The sequence below is a fragment of the Monomorium pharaonis genome, chromosome 5 (genome assembly GCF_013373865.1).
Source record: "Monomorium pharaonis isolate MP-MQ-018 chromosome 5, ASM1337386v2, whole genome shotgun sequence".
In the NCBI taxonomy this organism is placed as follows: domain Eukaryota; kingdom Metazoa; phylum Arthropoda; class Insecta; order Hymenoptera; family Formicidae; genus Monomorium; species Monomorium pharaonis.
In genome coordinates, this window is record NC_050471.1 from 5710692 (window position 1) to 5727577 (window position 16886).

The 16886-nt window shown below is 35.6% G+C and overlaps 3 protein-coding genes across 11 annotated transcripts; 2 read left to right on the forward strand and 1 right to left on the reverse strand.

Annotated features, from left to right (window-relative positions):
• The first annotated feature begins 331 nt into the window (after window positions 1–331).
• Window positions 332–2287, forward strand: LOC105832826 (iron-sulfur protein NUBPL). Of its 2 annotated transcripts, none has more exons than XM_012674105.3 (4): window positions 332–470; window positions 1060–1386; window positions 1458–1831; window positions 2093–2287. In XM_012674105.3, the coding sequence occupies exons 2-4, from the start codon at window positions 1121–1123 to the stop codon at window positions 2260–2262; spliced, it is 810 nt and encodes a 269-aa protein (XP_012529559.1). In that variant the 5' UTR covers window positions 332–470; window positions 1060–1120; the 3' UTR covers window positions 2263–2287. The 2 variants fall into 2 exon arrangements, with proteins under 2 accessions (XP_012529559.1, XP_012529558.1); XM_012674104.3 differs by having other exon boundaries at window positions 338–470; window positions 1055–1386.
• Window positions 2288–2589: 302 nt separating this feature from the next.
• On the forward strand, window positions 2590–7142 carry LOC105832822 (probable histone-binding protein Caf1). 3 transcript variants are annotated; one of them, XM_036287179.1, is made up of 5 exons: window positions 2590–2740; window positions 4657–5182; window positions 5285–5542; window positions 5885–6212; window positions 6407–7142. In XM_036287179.1, exons 1-5 carry the CDS (start codon window positions 2719–2721, stop codon window positions 6584–6586), a joined length of 1314 nt encoding a protein of 437 aa, XP_036143072.1. In that variant the 5' UTR covers window positions 2590–2718; the 3' UTR covers window positions 6587–7142. The 3 variants fall into 3 exon arrangements, with proteins under 3 accessions (XP_036143072.1, XP_036143074.1, XP_036143071.1); XM_036287181.1 differs by having other exon boundaries at window positions 4684–5182; XM_036287178.1 differs by lacking the exon at window positions 2590–2740 and adding an exon at window positions 4115–4376.
• A 14-nt stretch (window positions 7143–7156) lies between these two features.
• Window positions 7157–16754, reverse strand: LOC105832821 (slowpoke-binding protein). Of its 6 annotated transcripts, none has more exons than XM_012674094.2 (10): window positions 16028–16754; window positions 15175–15282; window positions 13080–13494; window positions 10233–10354; window positions 9646–9911; window positions 8955–9249; window positions 8484–8578; window positions 8270–8395; window positions 8127–8194; window positions 7157–7800 (listed from the first exon to the last, which is right to left on the reverse strand). In XM_012674094.2, exons 3-10 carry the CDS (start codon window positions 13433–13435, stop codon window positions 7584–7586), a joined length of 1545 nt encoding a protein of 514 aa, XP_012529548.1. In that variant the 5' UTR covers window positions 13436–13494; window positions 15175–15282; window positions 16028–16754; the 3' UTR covers window positions 7157–7583. The 6 variants fall into 6 exon arrangements, with proteins under 6 accessions (XP_012529548.1, XP_012529547.1, XP_028048565.1 ...); XM_012674093.2 differs by having other exon boundaries at window positions 15940–16754; XM_012674097.2 differs by adding an exon at window positions 7892–7942 and having other exon boundaries at window positions 7666–7800; window positions 15175–16754.
• Window positions 16755–16886: the final 132 nt, after the last annotated feature.

A 16886-nucleotide genomic window follows, 5' to 3' on the forward strand; every position in this document is an offset into this window, starting at 1 on the left:
TCGACGATGCGCGTGTGTGTGCATGACTTTTTTACGCTGTTTTACGCTATGCAACTGCAAGCGCAGGTGTAATTGACGGGGACGAGGTGGAAATTAATTTGGCTGAGATTGAAAGAGAAAAAAAAAAGATGTAATGACGGCAAACATTTTACCGATTGCGCGATTCATTTTCTGGATTTTTTGGGTTTTTTGTCTCTCCGGTGTTGATGGACAGAAGCTCAGGAAAGAGACTCTCTTTTGAGACAGTTTTTCCAATTTTGCTTCTTGTCGCGCAGGAAAATGGATAAATAACGAATTTTCGAAACACTACTAACACCCCAGTATTTTCTTGATATAAATATACATATATTTTACGCTGCGCCTCGCGTTTTGATTACACGAGGTTAGTTCGGGTGAGAATGTCGAGCGTTACTACGAGATCGTGTTTCAGTGGGTATTTAAAACCTCTTCGGTATCTGTGGCAACGGCAGGTAAGTATGCAATTATTCTTTTATTTAATCCTGTGTATGAATTTTTTTAATCTTATGCTTAAAAAATTTATTAATGCATGGATCAAAATACGATGTTGCATCATTAAAGATGAGCCGAAATGTTTGAAATTTTATGTATTTTTATAGAATAGAATAGATTTATTTTTGCATCTCAAATTTTTTTATTTGCCTCTTTTTCCTCCGATCTTGTAAATATTTGACATTCTTATGCTACATTTCCACCAGAAACTTTGTAGATTAACTTTAATCTTGGTTTAATTTACTCTTACCTCTTTTTAATTCTTGGTACCTTCTTAGAAAATTGTAGCAAGAGTTAGTTATTAAGTTAAACCAAGATTAAAGTTAATTTACATTCTGGTAGAAATGGACACTAATCTTTCCTTAGAAGTATTTAATTTTCCATTTAACAATACAGTGTGTAAGAATTAAAATTTGAAGACGCATTTAATAAATTTACATATTAAGTTTCTCTGACAAAAATAATTTTTAAATCATAATTTAATATAAAATTTTGCAATTATTCGATTAATAGTCTTATTAGTTATTTCTTGCGTTTGTTTCAGTACAGCACGATAATCGACTTTTCCAAGACTAGGAAAGAGAACTTGGAGGCCAGACAGAAAGAGGTCATGGCACGTGGTCTTCCAAAACGGAAGCACATAAAAGGCGTTAAACAAATCTTTCTAATTGCTTCTGGTAAGGGTGGAGTCGGGAAGTCGACGACGGCTGTGAATTTGGCAACCGCTCTGAAAATTGTTGAGCCACAGAAGTCCATTGGTTTGCTGGATGCCGACGTCTTCGGTCCTTCTGTACCTCTGATGATGAACATCCATGAATCACCGATGTTAAATCAAGAGAACTTTATGGAGCCTCTTGTAAATTACGGTATAAAATGGTAATTAATGTGTCAAATGCCTAAGATCAATTATACAAGAGTGTGTTTTATAATTTCAACTTTTTGCTCAGCATGTCCATGGGATTTTTAATCGACGAGAAGTCACCGGTGGTTTGGAGGGGACTCATGGTGATGAGCACATTGGACAAGCTGATAAATCAGGTGGCATGGGGACCGCTCGATTATCTTGTGATTGACACCCCTCCTGGAACAGGGGATACGCATCTCTCCCTGATCCAGACTCTTTTTATCGCCGGCGCGTTGCTGGTAACGACACCGCAGAAAGTTGCGCTGGAGGTGACCAGGAGAGGTGCAAATATGTTCAAGAAGCTGGACATCCCTGTCGCTGGTATTGTGGAGAATATGAGCAGCGTTACATGCCCAAAGTGCATGACAGAAGTGTCTCTCTTTGGCAATGCCACGGTCACACTGGCAAAAGAACTTGGTAGTAAATTATCTCAATATAATTATAGATTTTCAAATAATTATTAACACAAATTGAAACAACGCATTGAGTGTCAGAGTATTGTATAGAAAACTACAATTAATGTGTACAATTAATATACAATTATTAATTATTAATAATAGTTAATATATTTATTAATTATAAATAAATATGTAATATTGATAATTAAGCTGAAGATATATAATCTATGAATATTTATATAAGAGATATGTTAATGACCTTTTTCATGATTTGTTGCAGATGTGGACATTTTACAGAAGATACCAATGCACGAGAGTATTGCGGAAAGTTCGGACAGTGGTAAACCAATTGTCTTGGCAGCACCGCAGAGCACACAAGCGGAAGCTTATAAAGAATTAGCAGAACATGTTGTTAGATTTTTAAACAAGCAGAAAATAAATAAAGAGTGACAAAATAGGTTTTTAATCAACAAAACATTCTTTTCTCTCTATATATTAATTATATATTATGTAATATAAAAGATATAAGTAATAATATATTAATAATTAAAGATTATTATCAAACATGCTACAATGGACAAACCCAATGCAATCTGTAATTCTGCGGAAAAAGCAGCTGAGCGCTGATCTTTTTGTGATTCGCTGTTCAGCGTTGATTATCATCACGTGACGCAATTTGACGTCCAAAAAGGTCGTGAAAGCATCCGGAAACGGAAATCGACCGTGCTGCCGCACTTTTCCATTGTGCGCTGCATTGTGAACGGGACTTGCATTCCCCTTGCAATCCCCGACTTGAGCGTCCCGTTGGTGTCGGCACTCGGCTGTTTCTCGATTTTGGCGGGCCGGATCCTGAACAGTGCTCTGGCCATCGGTTATCTCTCGAATTAAAAAACTCACGCCGGCTAGATGATGGCAGACAAGGATGGGGGTAAGGACACGCATGTTTTCTATTGTTTTCGTGCCATGCTCGCTCTGCTTTATCGCGAGAAACAAATAAACGTTCGGTGTGTCGGTTATTGTCGGCGGAAGGACGCCCCAACAAATCGACACACTGCCGCGTACATACAGCTTTTCCTTTCCTCTTCTCTCTCATCGTGTGATTAGAAGCATGGAAAAAAAGAGAATTTGAACGATAAACAATATCTGCCCGTTATTTGTAGTACTGAGTCCCGCGGAAATCTCGCGTCCCCAGAACCGGTCCATCGAAGCGACGCTTGTGGTTATAGTTATCCCTATGGCGTGTGTGTGTGTGTGTGTATATATATATATATGTATATATATATATATATATATATATATATATATATATGTGTGTACACACACACAATATATATATATATATAAATTTAATGGCATCTCTAACACAAGTACGCGGGAATTGTTTCTCGCCGGCCGGATCCGGTCGTTTGAATATATGCGTTTTCACGTGTTTCCAGAGAATTCCAGAGAAATTTCCATTATGACACATTAAATTGAAGATCGAGTTTATTGATTTATTTCCTTGATCTTACCGCATAAGTACACGTAATTGATATATCGGGATTGTAATACTTGTATAAATGAATATAGATTTTATTTTAAAACGCACGCGGTTAATATAATAACGTGAAATTTAATACTTGTATGAATAAATATACATTTTATTTTTGTTTTAAGCCACACGCGATTAATATAATAATGTAAGATTTAACACTTGTATGAATAAATATACATTTTATTTCGTTTAAAGTATACACGCGATTACTATAATAATGTAAGATTTATATACATATCAGAGAGAAAACACAACTGTGATAAGTCATGATGCAAATGTGGTAAAAAAAAAAAGAGGAAAAGTATATGAGCCTTCATGTAAATATAGATTTGTGAAATACATTTTTCTCTCTTTGATTGGTTGCACAATTTATGGAAAATAGATTTCGAATACGAAAGAATAACGATTATGTTGAAAGTCAACTTTTGTTGATGTATCGAGTTGCTTATTTACATTCTTGTTGAATGTTTCCTCTGAACAACTTTTAAAGATTTGTATACGTATGAGATACTATTTATTATTGTCACGTCTTCTGGTTAGTTCTCGTCGATCTTTCGAAATGGAAGCTTGAAGTCATCACGTATCTCATTTTAAAGTTAGCAATCAAGACACAAATTCAGAGGATTTTTCCAATGCAAGCGATTGTACATATAAACCTGAACACTCTAGTATAAAGTTAAATCGAATTTCATAGAAATAGCTAATTTGATTAAGACTGAAAAAACTGGATAAAAAAAGTTTGAACCAATTAAAATCAAACTAAATAAATCGAATAAAATTGAAATGACTGAACCAAATGAAATTGAAATGATTGAACCAAATGAAATTGAAATGATTGAATCAAACGAGATTGAAGTGATTGAATTGAATTCTAATAAAGATATACCGATTACTGGAAGTGCTGAATTGAATATAAGCAATAGTGAGAAAACTGTAAATCTGAGGACTGAGATTACAAGAACTGAATTTAATATGATTGCAAAAGTAGAGGACAATATGTCGGAGAAGTCCATAAACTTAAATAGACTAGGTGATTGTAAAAAATATTATTCTATTCGTAATCATATTCAAATTCGTGTTCCTTAAACACACTGTGCAACCAATCAAAAAGATCAATTATAGCACTGTTTGAAAACTTTTTTGCCTAATCTATCTAGTTTTTTTTTCTATTGCATCTTAAATTGTTTGTCCATGTTAGATTTGTGTCTAATAATCTAAGTAATTATGTTTAATATCTAAGTAATTAGATTTATATTTCTCATATTTTATTCATGTATTTTCTAATGAGATAGAGAAATTTTATGAAAAAGGCGATTTAAACGTCGCTGTTTGTGCAGAGGGCTTTGATGACGCTGTGGAGGAGCGTATTATCAATGAAGAATATAAAATATGGAAGAAGAATACGCCGTTTTTGTACGATCTTGTGATGACACATGCCCTGGAGTGGCCCTCTTTAACGGCTCAGTGGCTGCCCGACGTCACCAGACCAGAAGGAAAAGATTATTCGATTCACAGGTTAATCCTGGGCACTCATACCTCGGACGAACAGAATCACTTGCTCATCGCTAGTGTCCAACTGCCGAACGAAGATGCGCAATTTGACGCCTCCCACTACGACAACGAGAAGGGTGAATTTGGTGGATTTGGTTCTGTGAGCGGCAAAATCGAGATCGAGATCAAGATCAATCATGAGGGCGAGGTCAACAGGGCACGTTTCATGCCGCAAAATCCGTGCGTGATTGCGACGAAGACTCCCTCGAGCGATGTGCTCGTGTTTGATTATACCAAACATCCCAGTAAACCTGATCCTAATGGGGAATGTCATCCGGATTTAAGGTATTTGTCATGTGATTTGTCAAACAGATAGACAAATGAAGCATATCGTGTTTATATCAATATGGCATTTTTATTGTATTTGTCTATATATTATAATCGCAGATTGCGAGGACACCAAAAGGAAGGCTATGGTTTGTCATGGAACCCAAACCTCAATGGATATTTGCTTAGCGCGTCTGACGATCACACAATTTGTTTATGGGATATCAACGCCACACCAAAGGAGAATCGCGTTATTGATGCGAAAACTATCTTTACGGGACATACGGCTGTGGTTGAGGATGTCGCTTGGCATCTATTACATGAATCCTTGTTTGGTTCTGTCGCTGATGATCAAAAACTCATGATCTGGGACACTAGGTAATTGTTATCTTTATATATTAATAATACAATTAAGAAATATTTCTTATACATCTTTAGAGTGATTATTCTAAAAATTATTAGAAAAATTAAGCATTAAAACAAAAGTTTATAACGTAAGATAAAGTTAAGATTGTCTATTTTATCTGCAGCAGATCTTGGTGTTGAATATAATTTTATCAAAATTTATAACTTTAATAAAAATTTAAAGAAAATCAATGTTCTCTGTTAGTTTATAAAGTCAGCAATTATTTTATTAATGCTACTAAAATTACAATTAATGTAGTGAATGTGAAGTGTATTGTAGTACATATTATATCGATAATTATTTTATATTTATAGATGCAACAATACCAGTAAACCAAGTCATACTGTTGATGCTCACACTGCTGAAGTAAACTGCCTGAGTTTCAATCCGTATTCCGAATTCATCCTGGCCACTGGCAGTGCGGATAAGACTGTAGCGCTTTGGGATCTGCGAAATCTTAAGTTGAAGTTGCATTCATTCGAGTCGCACAAAGATGAGATTTTCCAGGTTCAATGGTCACCACATAATGAAACGATATTGGCAAGCAGTGGTACAGACAGACGGTTACATGTCTGGGATCTTAGCAAGATTGGCGAAGAACAGTCTAGCGAAGATGCCGAGGATGGACCACCCGAACTTTTGGTAATTATGCCAACTTTTTTTGCGAATAACAAAATAAATAACGAAAAGATCTTCTTCAAAAGTTTCAGATGTATTTTTTTGTTTCCAATTTACATATTCTCTTTTTCTATTTTCTGTTAGTTTTAAAAATCCATGTATTCTTATTTTTCTTTGGAATTAAAGTTTTCTAAATAATATTTTAAATATTTTTACAGTTTATACATGGAGGTCATACCGCAAAAATCAGCGACTTTTCGTGGAATCCGAACGAACCATGGGTCATATGCTCAGTATCGGAGGACAACATAATGCAAGTGTGGCAAATGGCGGAGAATATTTACAATGATGAGGAACCCGAAACACCTGGAAGCGAGATCGAAACTGGCGGATCATAACGTGAAATATAATTTCATTAAATTGTTTTATGAGCTACAGCCCCCCCCCCCCGACTGAAGATTATAAGCGCAGCCCTAGTTGCGCCACATTGTTGAACATCTTGGTGTAACGAGCTCGAAGACATTCCTTTTCACCGAGAAACAATAATTTTTACTTTTTAATCACTCGTACAATTTAAATAGAAAATGTAAATAAGAAACGTGAAAAATTTCATTATACCACGTTTTCGACGAATGCATTGCGGAGCTGAATGTATATCACTTTATCGGACCTGACTAAACGTGTTTTACATCTTTTCGAAATTTTGGAGGAAATTAAGAATCACTTCGGAAAATTCGTGGTGAGTATTTATTGTTGTTTCACGGTGATGAAATTGGCTATGTTAATGATGAAAATAAACTAGCTGGCTGTAACGAAATAACTGCTAGTTAGGATCCATCCTCGTACGAAGGCACTATTTCTCTGTCACAGTGAAAGAGAGAGCTCAAATAAGACTAGGGGATGCCAAGTACTTTTCTACTTCGTTTTAAGCGTGAATAAAGAAATGATGCAAACTTGAGTGGTATTTTGTTCAATTTATGCTCCTAATTTTTATTTAATATCATTTTCGTGACTTCTACATAATTATCATAATTTAAACTAATATCCAATTATAAATATATAATCAAATAATTCTCAGGTTCTATAACAAGTAAGGAATTGTTATCCATGTTTCTAGAATTATTACAACAAAAAAATTATTTATAGTGATTTACAATATTCTTATCCGCATTGGAAACACGAAACAAATATGAAAACAATCTTTACATTGTCGTACAAATCTATGACATGCTTTATATTATAATATATGGTAGAATTAGCGACGAGTTAATCGTTTTCTTGGCACTTGCAAATGTAATAGGTGCATTTTTTTCGAGATAAGACTGTGTCTGTGTGTGTATATGCGAGTGTGTATGTGTGCGTGCGTGCGTGTGCGCGCACACATTTGTTCCCATATTATAAAGCTGTTTGTGAAAGCTCGTTGCATATCTGCGTGAGTAAGGATCCGTTAAAGCTATTTAGCGATACGCCATCCTTGCTGTCTTCTTGCCCAATGGTTTTCCGTCCTTCAAAGGACAAAGTACCAGAATCCTTGCTGTCTTCTTCTTGCCCAATGGTTTTCCGTCCTTCAAAGGACAAAGTACCAGAATCCTTGCTGTCGATACTCGTAATTCTGAAAAAAGAAAATTAAACGCTCGCGTATATTGCTCCTTCAGTTAAACTCATACTTATTAATTAGCGCAATTAATGGATTCGTTTATTACCAAAATCTGCGCGTTAAATGAACATCGCTTATAGAGCGTGTCTTATGCCAGCTGTGCATGCAAAACAAATTATTTGCAACACCAGTAATTATTTTGTATGTCGGATTCGAATACACATATATGACTAAATTCGTAGACATAGTATGGAGTCTACATTAGTAGTTCATTCTATGTCTTTACGAGACTTATATATTTAATAAATTACAATTCTACATTAAAGTTACTAGAAACTCACTCTTTTCCGTCTTGTCGTTTAATGCCGTCGAGTAGCTCCTTTATGAAGGACGGCATCGGACGAAATCTCTGAAATAATTGTGTTAATGTCGACTTCAATTACCTAAACTACCATGTATAATCGGATACAGTTACAATACCTACAGTTTCGGTCGCGCGTTGCATCTCGCGAAGATCGATGTTCTTGAAGAGATCATGTATCAGCAACTCCTCTATGCTGGTAAAATGATTTTCCGATTCCGTAAATATCAATTCGAGAAAACTTACGACCTGAAATTGAAATATATATATATCGCATACTAGTTACTCTTATTTTATGAATAGACTATGCTAGGTTGTTTTTGCGATTGATCTTTACTTGCGGATACTTTTCTTCAATGTCTGCTAGCTGGACGGCAGATGGTCTAAAGGTACATAATTCGTAGCCAGCGCACATTTCGAATAACATGTGTCCTAGCAGTGTAAAAATAAATTTATAAAATTCATAAAGTTATCCGTTATTATAAAATAAAATGTGTATGAAAATATAAAATACGTTTTATTGAAGAAATGTAAATTTGACTTTAATTTAAAAACAATTATTGAACAATTTGGCACTTTTATATTAAAATGTCGAAAAAGAATTGTGCAAAAGTTATATTAAAACATTACAAAATATAAATATCTGTAATTTAAAATTGTACAGAAGATAGAGAAAGAGAGCGATCATGAAAATCATATTTAAAGAATAAATTTAAAAAATATAAGAAACGCTGATTATATTAATAATAAAAAAGCTCAATTTAAAATTCTTTTGAAGAGCTTTATATTGAAAAATATTGGTCTTTACCGAAGCATATAATATCGATTGAAATAGCGTCTGTTAATTGGGATGTCACGACGGGATGTATGCGACTGGCGCAACCTAAAAGTGTGTTCTCCAAACTGGTCAGTCTCGCAACGCCATCCTGAATCACCACATTGCCCGAGTGGAGATGAGTCACCGTGGGAAATCCTTGTTGCTTCAGGAACACCAACGCTTCTAATATCTGTCGTCCGATTTGTTGCACTTGTGGTAGTTCGAGTCCCTTGCCACCCGCGGCATACTTGTGAATCCAGTCTTCGGCCCAATAAGGCCGATAGAACTGCCACAAGACATTTATTTTTGTTAGAATATTAATTCTGTGTCTCTCCTCGAGGGATTTTGATGCGAGATCATATAGAGTGTTGAGAAAAATTCTTCGTGTTATCGGTAATAAACAACCTTGTTCTATCGGATTCTCCTAAATAGATTTTATACATTAGTTAAATTAATTTAATTTACTAATTAGTTTGATTTAATATTAATCCCATCTACTAAAATATTTGACAATTATATAAGAAGACGAGGAAAGAGAGAATGACATCTAATAAAACTTTCGCTAAGGCAAAAAAGTAAGAATTGGTTTCCGATCAATCAAGAAGTGCGAAGGTGAAGTTTGCATGAGTATTTTTCACTCTTCTAAAAAGCTGAATATATAACTGTTTGCGAAGTAACTTACGTCATATATTAGATCCTTGAGACTGCACTTATTGATGGGCTGCACCAGAACGATGTAAGTCTGATCCTCATACTCGAAAAAATCAACATGAAAGACAGGACAGATGTACGGATGTTGTAAGACCAGGAACAGATTGTTCAAGACGTCCTTGGTGGAGGGGCAGACAGTCAGCGGACAGTTCGGGTTTAACGGCATCATAGTCAACAGACGAGCTGTCTTCAGCGACTTGTCGCACACCCTAAACCAGTACTTGTCCATCCTCGATCCTGAAGGATATTTTAACGTCTGCGTCAGCTTTCTCTTTTATACAAATTCTCGAAGATACGTCTAATAAGTGCTGATATGAAAAAAAAACTCAAATCTCTGAATACAATATCGTAATAGATTATCGATTTTTCATCGTAACTCTTTATACTAGCTTCTTAAATTTTTGTTTGTCCCTATTTTACATTTACGTTTCTTATTTTGCTATGTTATTATAATAACATTAAAATGGAATACGCTTCGGTTTTAGGACATCTTGTACATTTTTTATTTGACACTTCGGCGGCTTCAGCGGAATCACGAGAAAGAGAGGAGGGTCTCACCGATGTTGCCGAGTTGCTTCATGAATATGAAACGCGGTGTTTTCTCCAGGTAGTCATTACAGATTGATAAAGCACGATTGCGGGATTTCGATCTCCTATCCACCACTATGTGATTGCCGTCCCTGTTGGGAATACGCAAAATTCCGCTTGATTATTCCTTCCTATTTAATCATTTATGTTCTTCTTTTCCCATTCAATCTCTCTCCGAGAAGATAAAACTTGCACGCTTTATAGCATTGTTTTAATTGACGAGTCAATTTAAATTATTTTAAACAATTAGAACTCTCGAATCTCCATTTATATAAGTATCAGTTTTTAAAAGTGTCTGTAGAAAAGGGTATAACAAATAAAAAAAGGTAAACTGCTGGACTTCTAAAGAGACAGCAGAATAAAATAACATATATGTATTCGCATACATACAAACGTAATTGTAATGTGTTTTAAAAAAGATTCTGTAAATTATATATTAAAGGAAACGATAATTAACACAAAGATAAAGTTTTAAGAAAGTAACAGAATAAAACAAATAGACAACTTAAATCTATATTTGGATAGACTTATAAGATAATAGATGCGCGCACATCTGTGCATATTATATATACTTTATATGTCAAGTATATGGTCAAAGATATGGGGTATATCGTGAAAGAAAAAAAAGAAACGTTCTCTACCAACTGTAGTAGAAATGTTTTCCCTCCAAGTGCGCTTTCTCAGCCACCACGTGCGGATTATTGCGGTTCCGCCAGGAATAGCAGGTACAAAAACGGATTAGATTCGTGACCCACGGCTTATGGCGCGGTATAAAGCGCCACGATGCTATGTGGCTGCAAAGAGTTTCATCCAATAAAGAAAAAAAAGAAGATAGGAAAAAGAGGAACCGCAGTGGCCGTATCGGCCGCTCTTAAGAGGATGCTAAAGTTGTGCTGTTTTACCGAGAATTTTCCTACTCACTAATCTTTTAATTGCATTTACAGAATTAAAAATTCTTCTTCAAAAAATTAAAGTATAGATGATAACAAAAAGGAAAAACGACAAAAAATTTAAAAATCGTCGGCTTCTGGCGTCGACTCGTAACAAAATTAAACCGAGATTAAAGTTAATCTACGTTGGTAGAAACAGGCCTAGCAGTTTAACATCCTCTTAACGCGGTTTGCGCGAAGGCATGGTAACCGAATTAAAATGCAACCACACGTCAGGTGCCGAGTGTCCCAGGGCTTTGCTCGCCGCCGTCGTTCCGAATTATCGGGAATTGTTAGGACGAGGCTGGCATTTTGATATTTCAGGGAGAAAATTCTTTGGGTACCTGGGACACCCTTCGTGTAGTCTTTTCGCCTCTCGTCCTTACTAGTTGGGCGATGAAACGTGATAATATCTATTATTGTCCAATCGAGGTCCACGAAGATCGCGCACGTCTCGATGAATCCTCCTTGACCGCTCACAACTCATTACTGATCGGATATATTTACAGGAAAAAAAAAAAAAAAACCGTTTGCAGTGCAAAAAAGCAATTATTACCGCACAACACGCGTCCGCGACGATGAACGCACGAAAGTGGACAATCCACGCTCGTGCCGAACGTCTGAGCCGTCTACGACAGACTCGTTCGCGGTTTACAAACAGAGAAGCACCCCGGGGATACGTGACACAAATAATTGAAACGCTGGTTTAATAGGATACACAATGTCATCGGGCAATATTAGATCTGACATCAGGCGGGATGCTGTTAGTGCAAACGGGGATGGAGGGGAAAGGGAAATGTTAAGTGTCATTGTTAAGTGACAATATTGACAATTATTTACGCGCCTGTTGATTGCGACAACAAGTAATAGCTGATTCAGAGCGGAGAGAAACGGCACAGGTATATTGTCGTATATCTGAATAATACATATCCTGTGGGGATAAACCCCGCGGCTCGAGAGATTATCGCGTATTGCCTTCTGGAGGAGGATCGAGCGTCAGCATGATTTATATATCGCGTTTTAAAATGCAATGTTCCTCTGTCTTTACCCGAATGTAGTTGATTGACAGTTTGACATAAAAGAAAGTAATTTCAACCGATTCTTTTATAAAAAAAATGCATCACTTACGAGATATTTAAATCTTAATCTGGTCTTTTAGAGCAGGGATTTCCGAAGTATGGATCGCGATAACTTTTCAGTTATGATAGTAATCGAAACCAAGTTTCAAAATGAGCTACGATTATTCCTTCTACGTGAAAATGTAGTCCCGCCGAAAATGACTCCCGTCGATGAAAAAATAGGCGCATCACACTTCATACCTCATATTTTAAGAAATAAATTTATTATAATATTCAATAAAAAAGTAAAAATTAAAAAGTAAAAAGAATAAAATGGTATAAATAAATAATTTATGGTTTCCCGCTTTCCACTTTTTCACAATCCTCAAAGATAAGTTTATCGTTTAAAAAAAATGGGTCATGATCTATATAAGTTTGGAAACTCCATTCTAGAGTGTAATTTGCATTTTTTAAATTTCGCTTTATAATTTCTATAAACTCTATAATTTAATAATTTTATAACTTTGTTATATGTATTGCTTTTACGATTGTACAGCTCTATAATTTCGCAATTGTGTCTTTAACTTTAATTTTACAACTTTCCTTCATTTTTTTCTCTGCGGCAACTTTATAATCCTCAAACTACTTGGAGTACTTGGGAAATACTCTACAATCGTGTAATTTTATAATCCCACAAGTCCTCCAATGTAAATCCATAATTCATAAATTATGAACTCTGTCTCCGCGAGAGTTAATTTTAACCGACCTCGAATCTCCGCGGGAGTAAAGCCGATCAGGAAGGATGGCCCTTTCACCCCTGAAATACTCACTTGACGTCTTCCTGATCCTTGTATCCTCGCGCCGCTGACACGCGACTGAAGAGTAGCCGCGCGAGATTGTTCAGCTTGTTTGCCAGCTGATGGCCCTTGTCGTCCTCGCTTTCGTTGTCGTCCTCCGTGCTTACGCTGCGACCCCGTCGTAATGAACCCCGTGTCGTGCTCATCGCTCTGGCGTTCAGGTCAGTGGCACTTTGAGTCCTGCGATTGACGGCGCGACGACGGCGACGAGTGCTCGAATGACCGGTACGATGCTGACAGAATCTGTCGTGACCGGTCACCTCCGACTCGCGGTTCCGCTGTCCATCACCGTCGTCCTTCTTGTTTAGACTCTGATAAAGATTGAACATCGCTGCGCCGCAAGATTACCTTGGCGAATGCTGCTGTTTGATCCCGGCACGCCTGAAATCTGTTTTTCCACCTTGTTTTCTAAGGCTCATCCTCGAAAAGTGCTTTGACAAATAATTCGCCAGCACAGAAAAAATGTATATAATAATTTTATTTGAAAAAGATCTCTGTTCTCAATATTGCAAATTTAAAATTTCAAACCGATATAATGACCTAATATAAATAAAAAATCATTCTTTTCATTATTGCAATGTTAAAGTGCGTAATAATAAAAACTGTTTTATTTTTAAAAATACCAAATGTTTTCAAACTGTGCAACTTAAAGACTAAAGTAATCCGAATGTATAACTGCATCGGTAAATTATTTTTATGTTCCAAATTCAAAAATATTTGATATTTTTATATTCTTCAAATATTCATGAATTTCTTTCTCGAGTAATTTACCTTTAATTATTTAAAAAAGGACATTTCTTTAGTATAACAGAGAGAATAATATTATATACATTTCAATTTTATACATTTAATTTTTCCGGATTAAAGCTTAATAAAGGAAGAACGGAAACAAAAGAGAAAAGCAGCTTTAATTAATTCTTACATGAAACGTATTGTTGAGGAAGCGCCTTTTGCAACAATTAAGCTTCATAAACTGTCGGATTTTTCCTCTGACCTTTCTGGTCTAATTTCGCAATCGAAGCAAATTATTGCGAATCAACGTCGTGAAAGATACACGCGAATGCATTATTAAGCACGGGATCACCTCGCTATTAATACCGTTCTCGAGGTTCTAGATCGATATGAAGCGAATAAATGTGTCCTCTCAAAATACCGATTATTTGTCAGCGTGCACAGGAAATGTTCTGTCTTAAGTTTCGTGCTCGCCTTGAAATCTATTGAATACGGAGAGAAAAATGATACAAAGAAAATTAGTATGTCCTCGAATGTTACGCGATCGAATTAACATTACTTCTTCGCGGAAGTCCTGTTCCTTGCAATATATTTTACAGTATATCTGCTACTTTATATATATAAAAAACTGCGAATAAACATAAAAATTATACATATAACAGAATATCATTACCCAGTAAACACAGAACATTGCGGCAATTTTTTAATATTGTTGTAATGTTGTTATAACATTGCCACAATGTTACTGCTATGTTCTGTGTGTTTGTTAGGTAATATAATGGTATCATTAGGAATTGCTTTTTAAATTAGTAGTTATTAAGCTTAAATATTCTGAGAAGAATATTGATCGCTCATGACATAATTCTCACAAATGAAATAGTGTAAGTATTATTTTGTCGGGTAATTATATTTATTGAGTTTTCTCATCACTTTTTAAAATTTAATCATATATATATATATATATATATATATATATAGTTTTATTAAATGTATGAGTCATAAACATAATTGGTCTGTTTTTTTTTTCACCTAAACTTCTTGCACTGTTCATTTTTTCTTTTTCTTTCTATATTAGAGAGAAAAAAGAAAAAATAAACTGTACAAGATAGTCAAAATAGATTAACCATTAAGAAAATTAATAATGTTAATGTTAAAATCATTAAAAAACTCAGACTATTTTCTTTCTTTGATATTTTTTTATTATCGATTCTTTAAATTAATATTAATCAAATTACTGTAATACTAAAGCAAGCTTTTTCTTGACATTTTGTGTCTTTTGAGTTGAAATGTTTTATCCAAATAATTGATAATCGATGCAAGTTAATTTGCGACTTACCGTTAATAAAGGTGAAGCACCACCATTGGTTGTTTTTTTGTGTGAAACTATTCGACAAAATATCACAGAAGATCGATTGGTCCACAGATTCTCATTGGTCACTGAAATCTTTACGTGCGCAGCGCGATCAGGAATGGTCAAAAGTATATGGAAATATAAATATCTTTGCATCAATTGATAAAAAAAAGGAAAATGTGTTCAGATAGTTTTTTCTTGTCTCCTAATTTTGTGTAAATCAATTCGACTTACAAAACAGTTTGAAATGTCATCATGGCAAAATGTATATTAATATAAATTAAAATATTAATAGAAATATATGTGATATGTTAATAGAAATATATGAATGTTATTATAAACTTATAATCTTTTTACAATAATTGTTCGCAAGAAAATAAAGTGCATTTTTATTATATTAGAATGTTGTATCCTTATACGTTGCTCGGCAACGAAAGAGTAATATATACAAAATATTGCGGAGTCGATAGTTCCACATTTTACATTTTTAAGGGGAATTCTGTAGATATATGTACAAAACTTCCAATTTCTTTGGATACATAAATTTTTGTAAATAAAAAAAAACGTGACGTTATCGAAAATTTAAAAAACTTTAGTAGCATTATATTAAATTTAATAAGTTTCGTTGCGTTTTCTGTAAAACTACCTCTACTTCATCCCGTTATTTTTATTCAATTTTGCTACGCAATTCGTCTGAAATCTTGTAAAACGAAAGAAAATTGAATCATTTCGATAAAATAATCTCCGTACCGAGACGAGTGAAAACGCGACAATTCATAGACTTCTCCGAATTAGGTGTAATGTACTCTGAGCTTTCTCGCGGGGTTATCGACCCTACGTTTGGGTTGTGTGGGCAGTGTACAAAGCGCGAGGATCCCAAAAGGAAGAACAACGCGGGAAGTGTCCGCTGCGGCGGAAACGCGACGCGCGATTCGAGACGAGACGCGTGGATGGACGGCGCTCGGCGGCCTCTGCCGAGCAACGGAGCTGGGTGGGCACTGATGAGAGCGCGCGATCCCGGCGACGGCGGTGGGGCCGTGACCGACCCGGCGCGACACAGATTCCGTTCCGCGCAACCACCCTCCGTGCTCCTCATCCTCACGAGGACGTAAGGTAAATGCACGGACGGCTGGATTTCTGACGCGAAAAGTTTGGCAACCTGTGGACTTCCGTCCGCGAGGGAACGATCCGTCCGGCGTATTTCGGAGAGTCTTTTGCTTCTTTCTTCTTTGGCCGAACTCGTAGAGTGACTAGAGTGAAATCGGTGAAATTAACGATTCTCGTTAACAATTAAAAGGCGTTTCCGAATTGTAATAATAATAAGCTCCTGGAGAAGAAACAAACTTAGAAGCGCTTTTCTAAATTGATGTTCTGTTCAGTTACATTAATTTTAAAGATAAATAAGAATTATCGTTGAAGTTCTATAATGTGCATGAAATAGTGTAAGAAAAAAATTAATCATGCGGAAAAAATATAATTGGATAAACATACACACGAGTATCTAAATGTTTACTGTACTGAATTACGCACATGTTATATTGATATTTTTAATTGAACAAAACATGCAAGGTGTAATTTAATTCCAGACATGTGCACCAGTTCACACGTGGCACCACTTTTATCCGAAGACTTCACACGAATTCTAATCCCTGCACCTTTAAGGCTGCTTTCAGGGACAGAGACAGATATACTTGGAA

Bases quoted from the DNA above. Each gene is read 5' to 3' on its own strand.
- LOC105832826 (XM_012674104.3), top strand. From the start codon at position 399: ATGTCGAGCGTTACTACGAGATCGTGTTTCAGTGGGTATTTAAAACCT. The intron at 471-1,054 runs GTAAGTATGCAA...CGTTTGTTTCAG, and splicing joins GGTATCTGTGGCAACGGCAG to TACAGCACGATAATCGACTT. The intron at 1,387-1,457 runs GTAATTAATGTG...CTTTTTGCTCAG, and splicing joins GTAAATTACGGTATAAAATG to CATGTCCATGGGATTTTTAA.
- LOC105832822 (XM_036287178.1), top strand. From the start codon at position 4,130: ATGACTGAACCAAATGAAATTGAAATGATTGAACCAAATGAAATTGAA. The intron at 4,377-4,656 runs GTGATTGTAAAA...TTTATGAAAAAG, and splicing joins CATAAACTTAAATAGACTAG to GCGATTTAAACGTCGCTGTT. The intron at 5,183-5,284 runs GTATTTGTCATG...TTATAATCGCAG, and splicing joins GAATGTCATCCGGATTTAAG to ATTGCGAGGACACCAAAAGG.
- LOC105832821 (XM_028192764.1), bottom strand. From the start codon at position 13,435: ATGTTCAATCTTTATCAGAGTCTAAACAAGAAGGACGACGGTGATGGA. The intron at 9,250-9,645 runs GTAAGTTACTTC...GTCTTGTGGCAG, and splicing joins TCAAGGATCTAATATATGAC to TTCTATCGGCCTTATTGGGC. The intron at 8,195-8,269 runs GTAGGTATTGTA...CAATTATTTCAG, and splicing joins TGCAACGCGCGACCGAAACT to AGATTTCGTCCGATGCCGTC.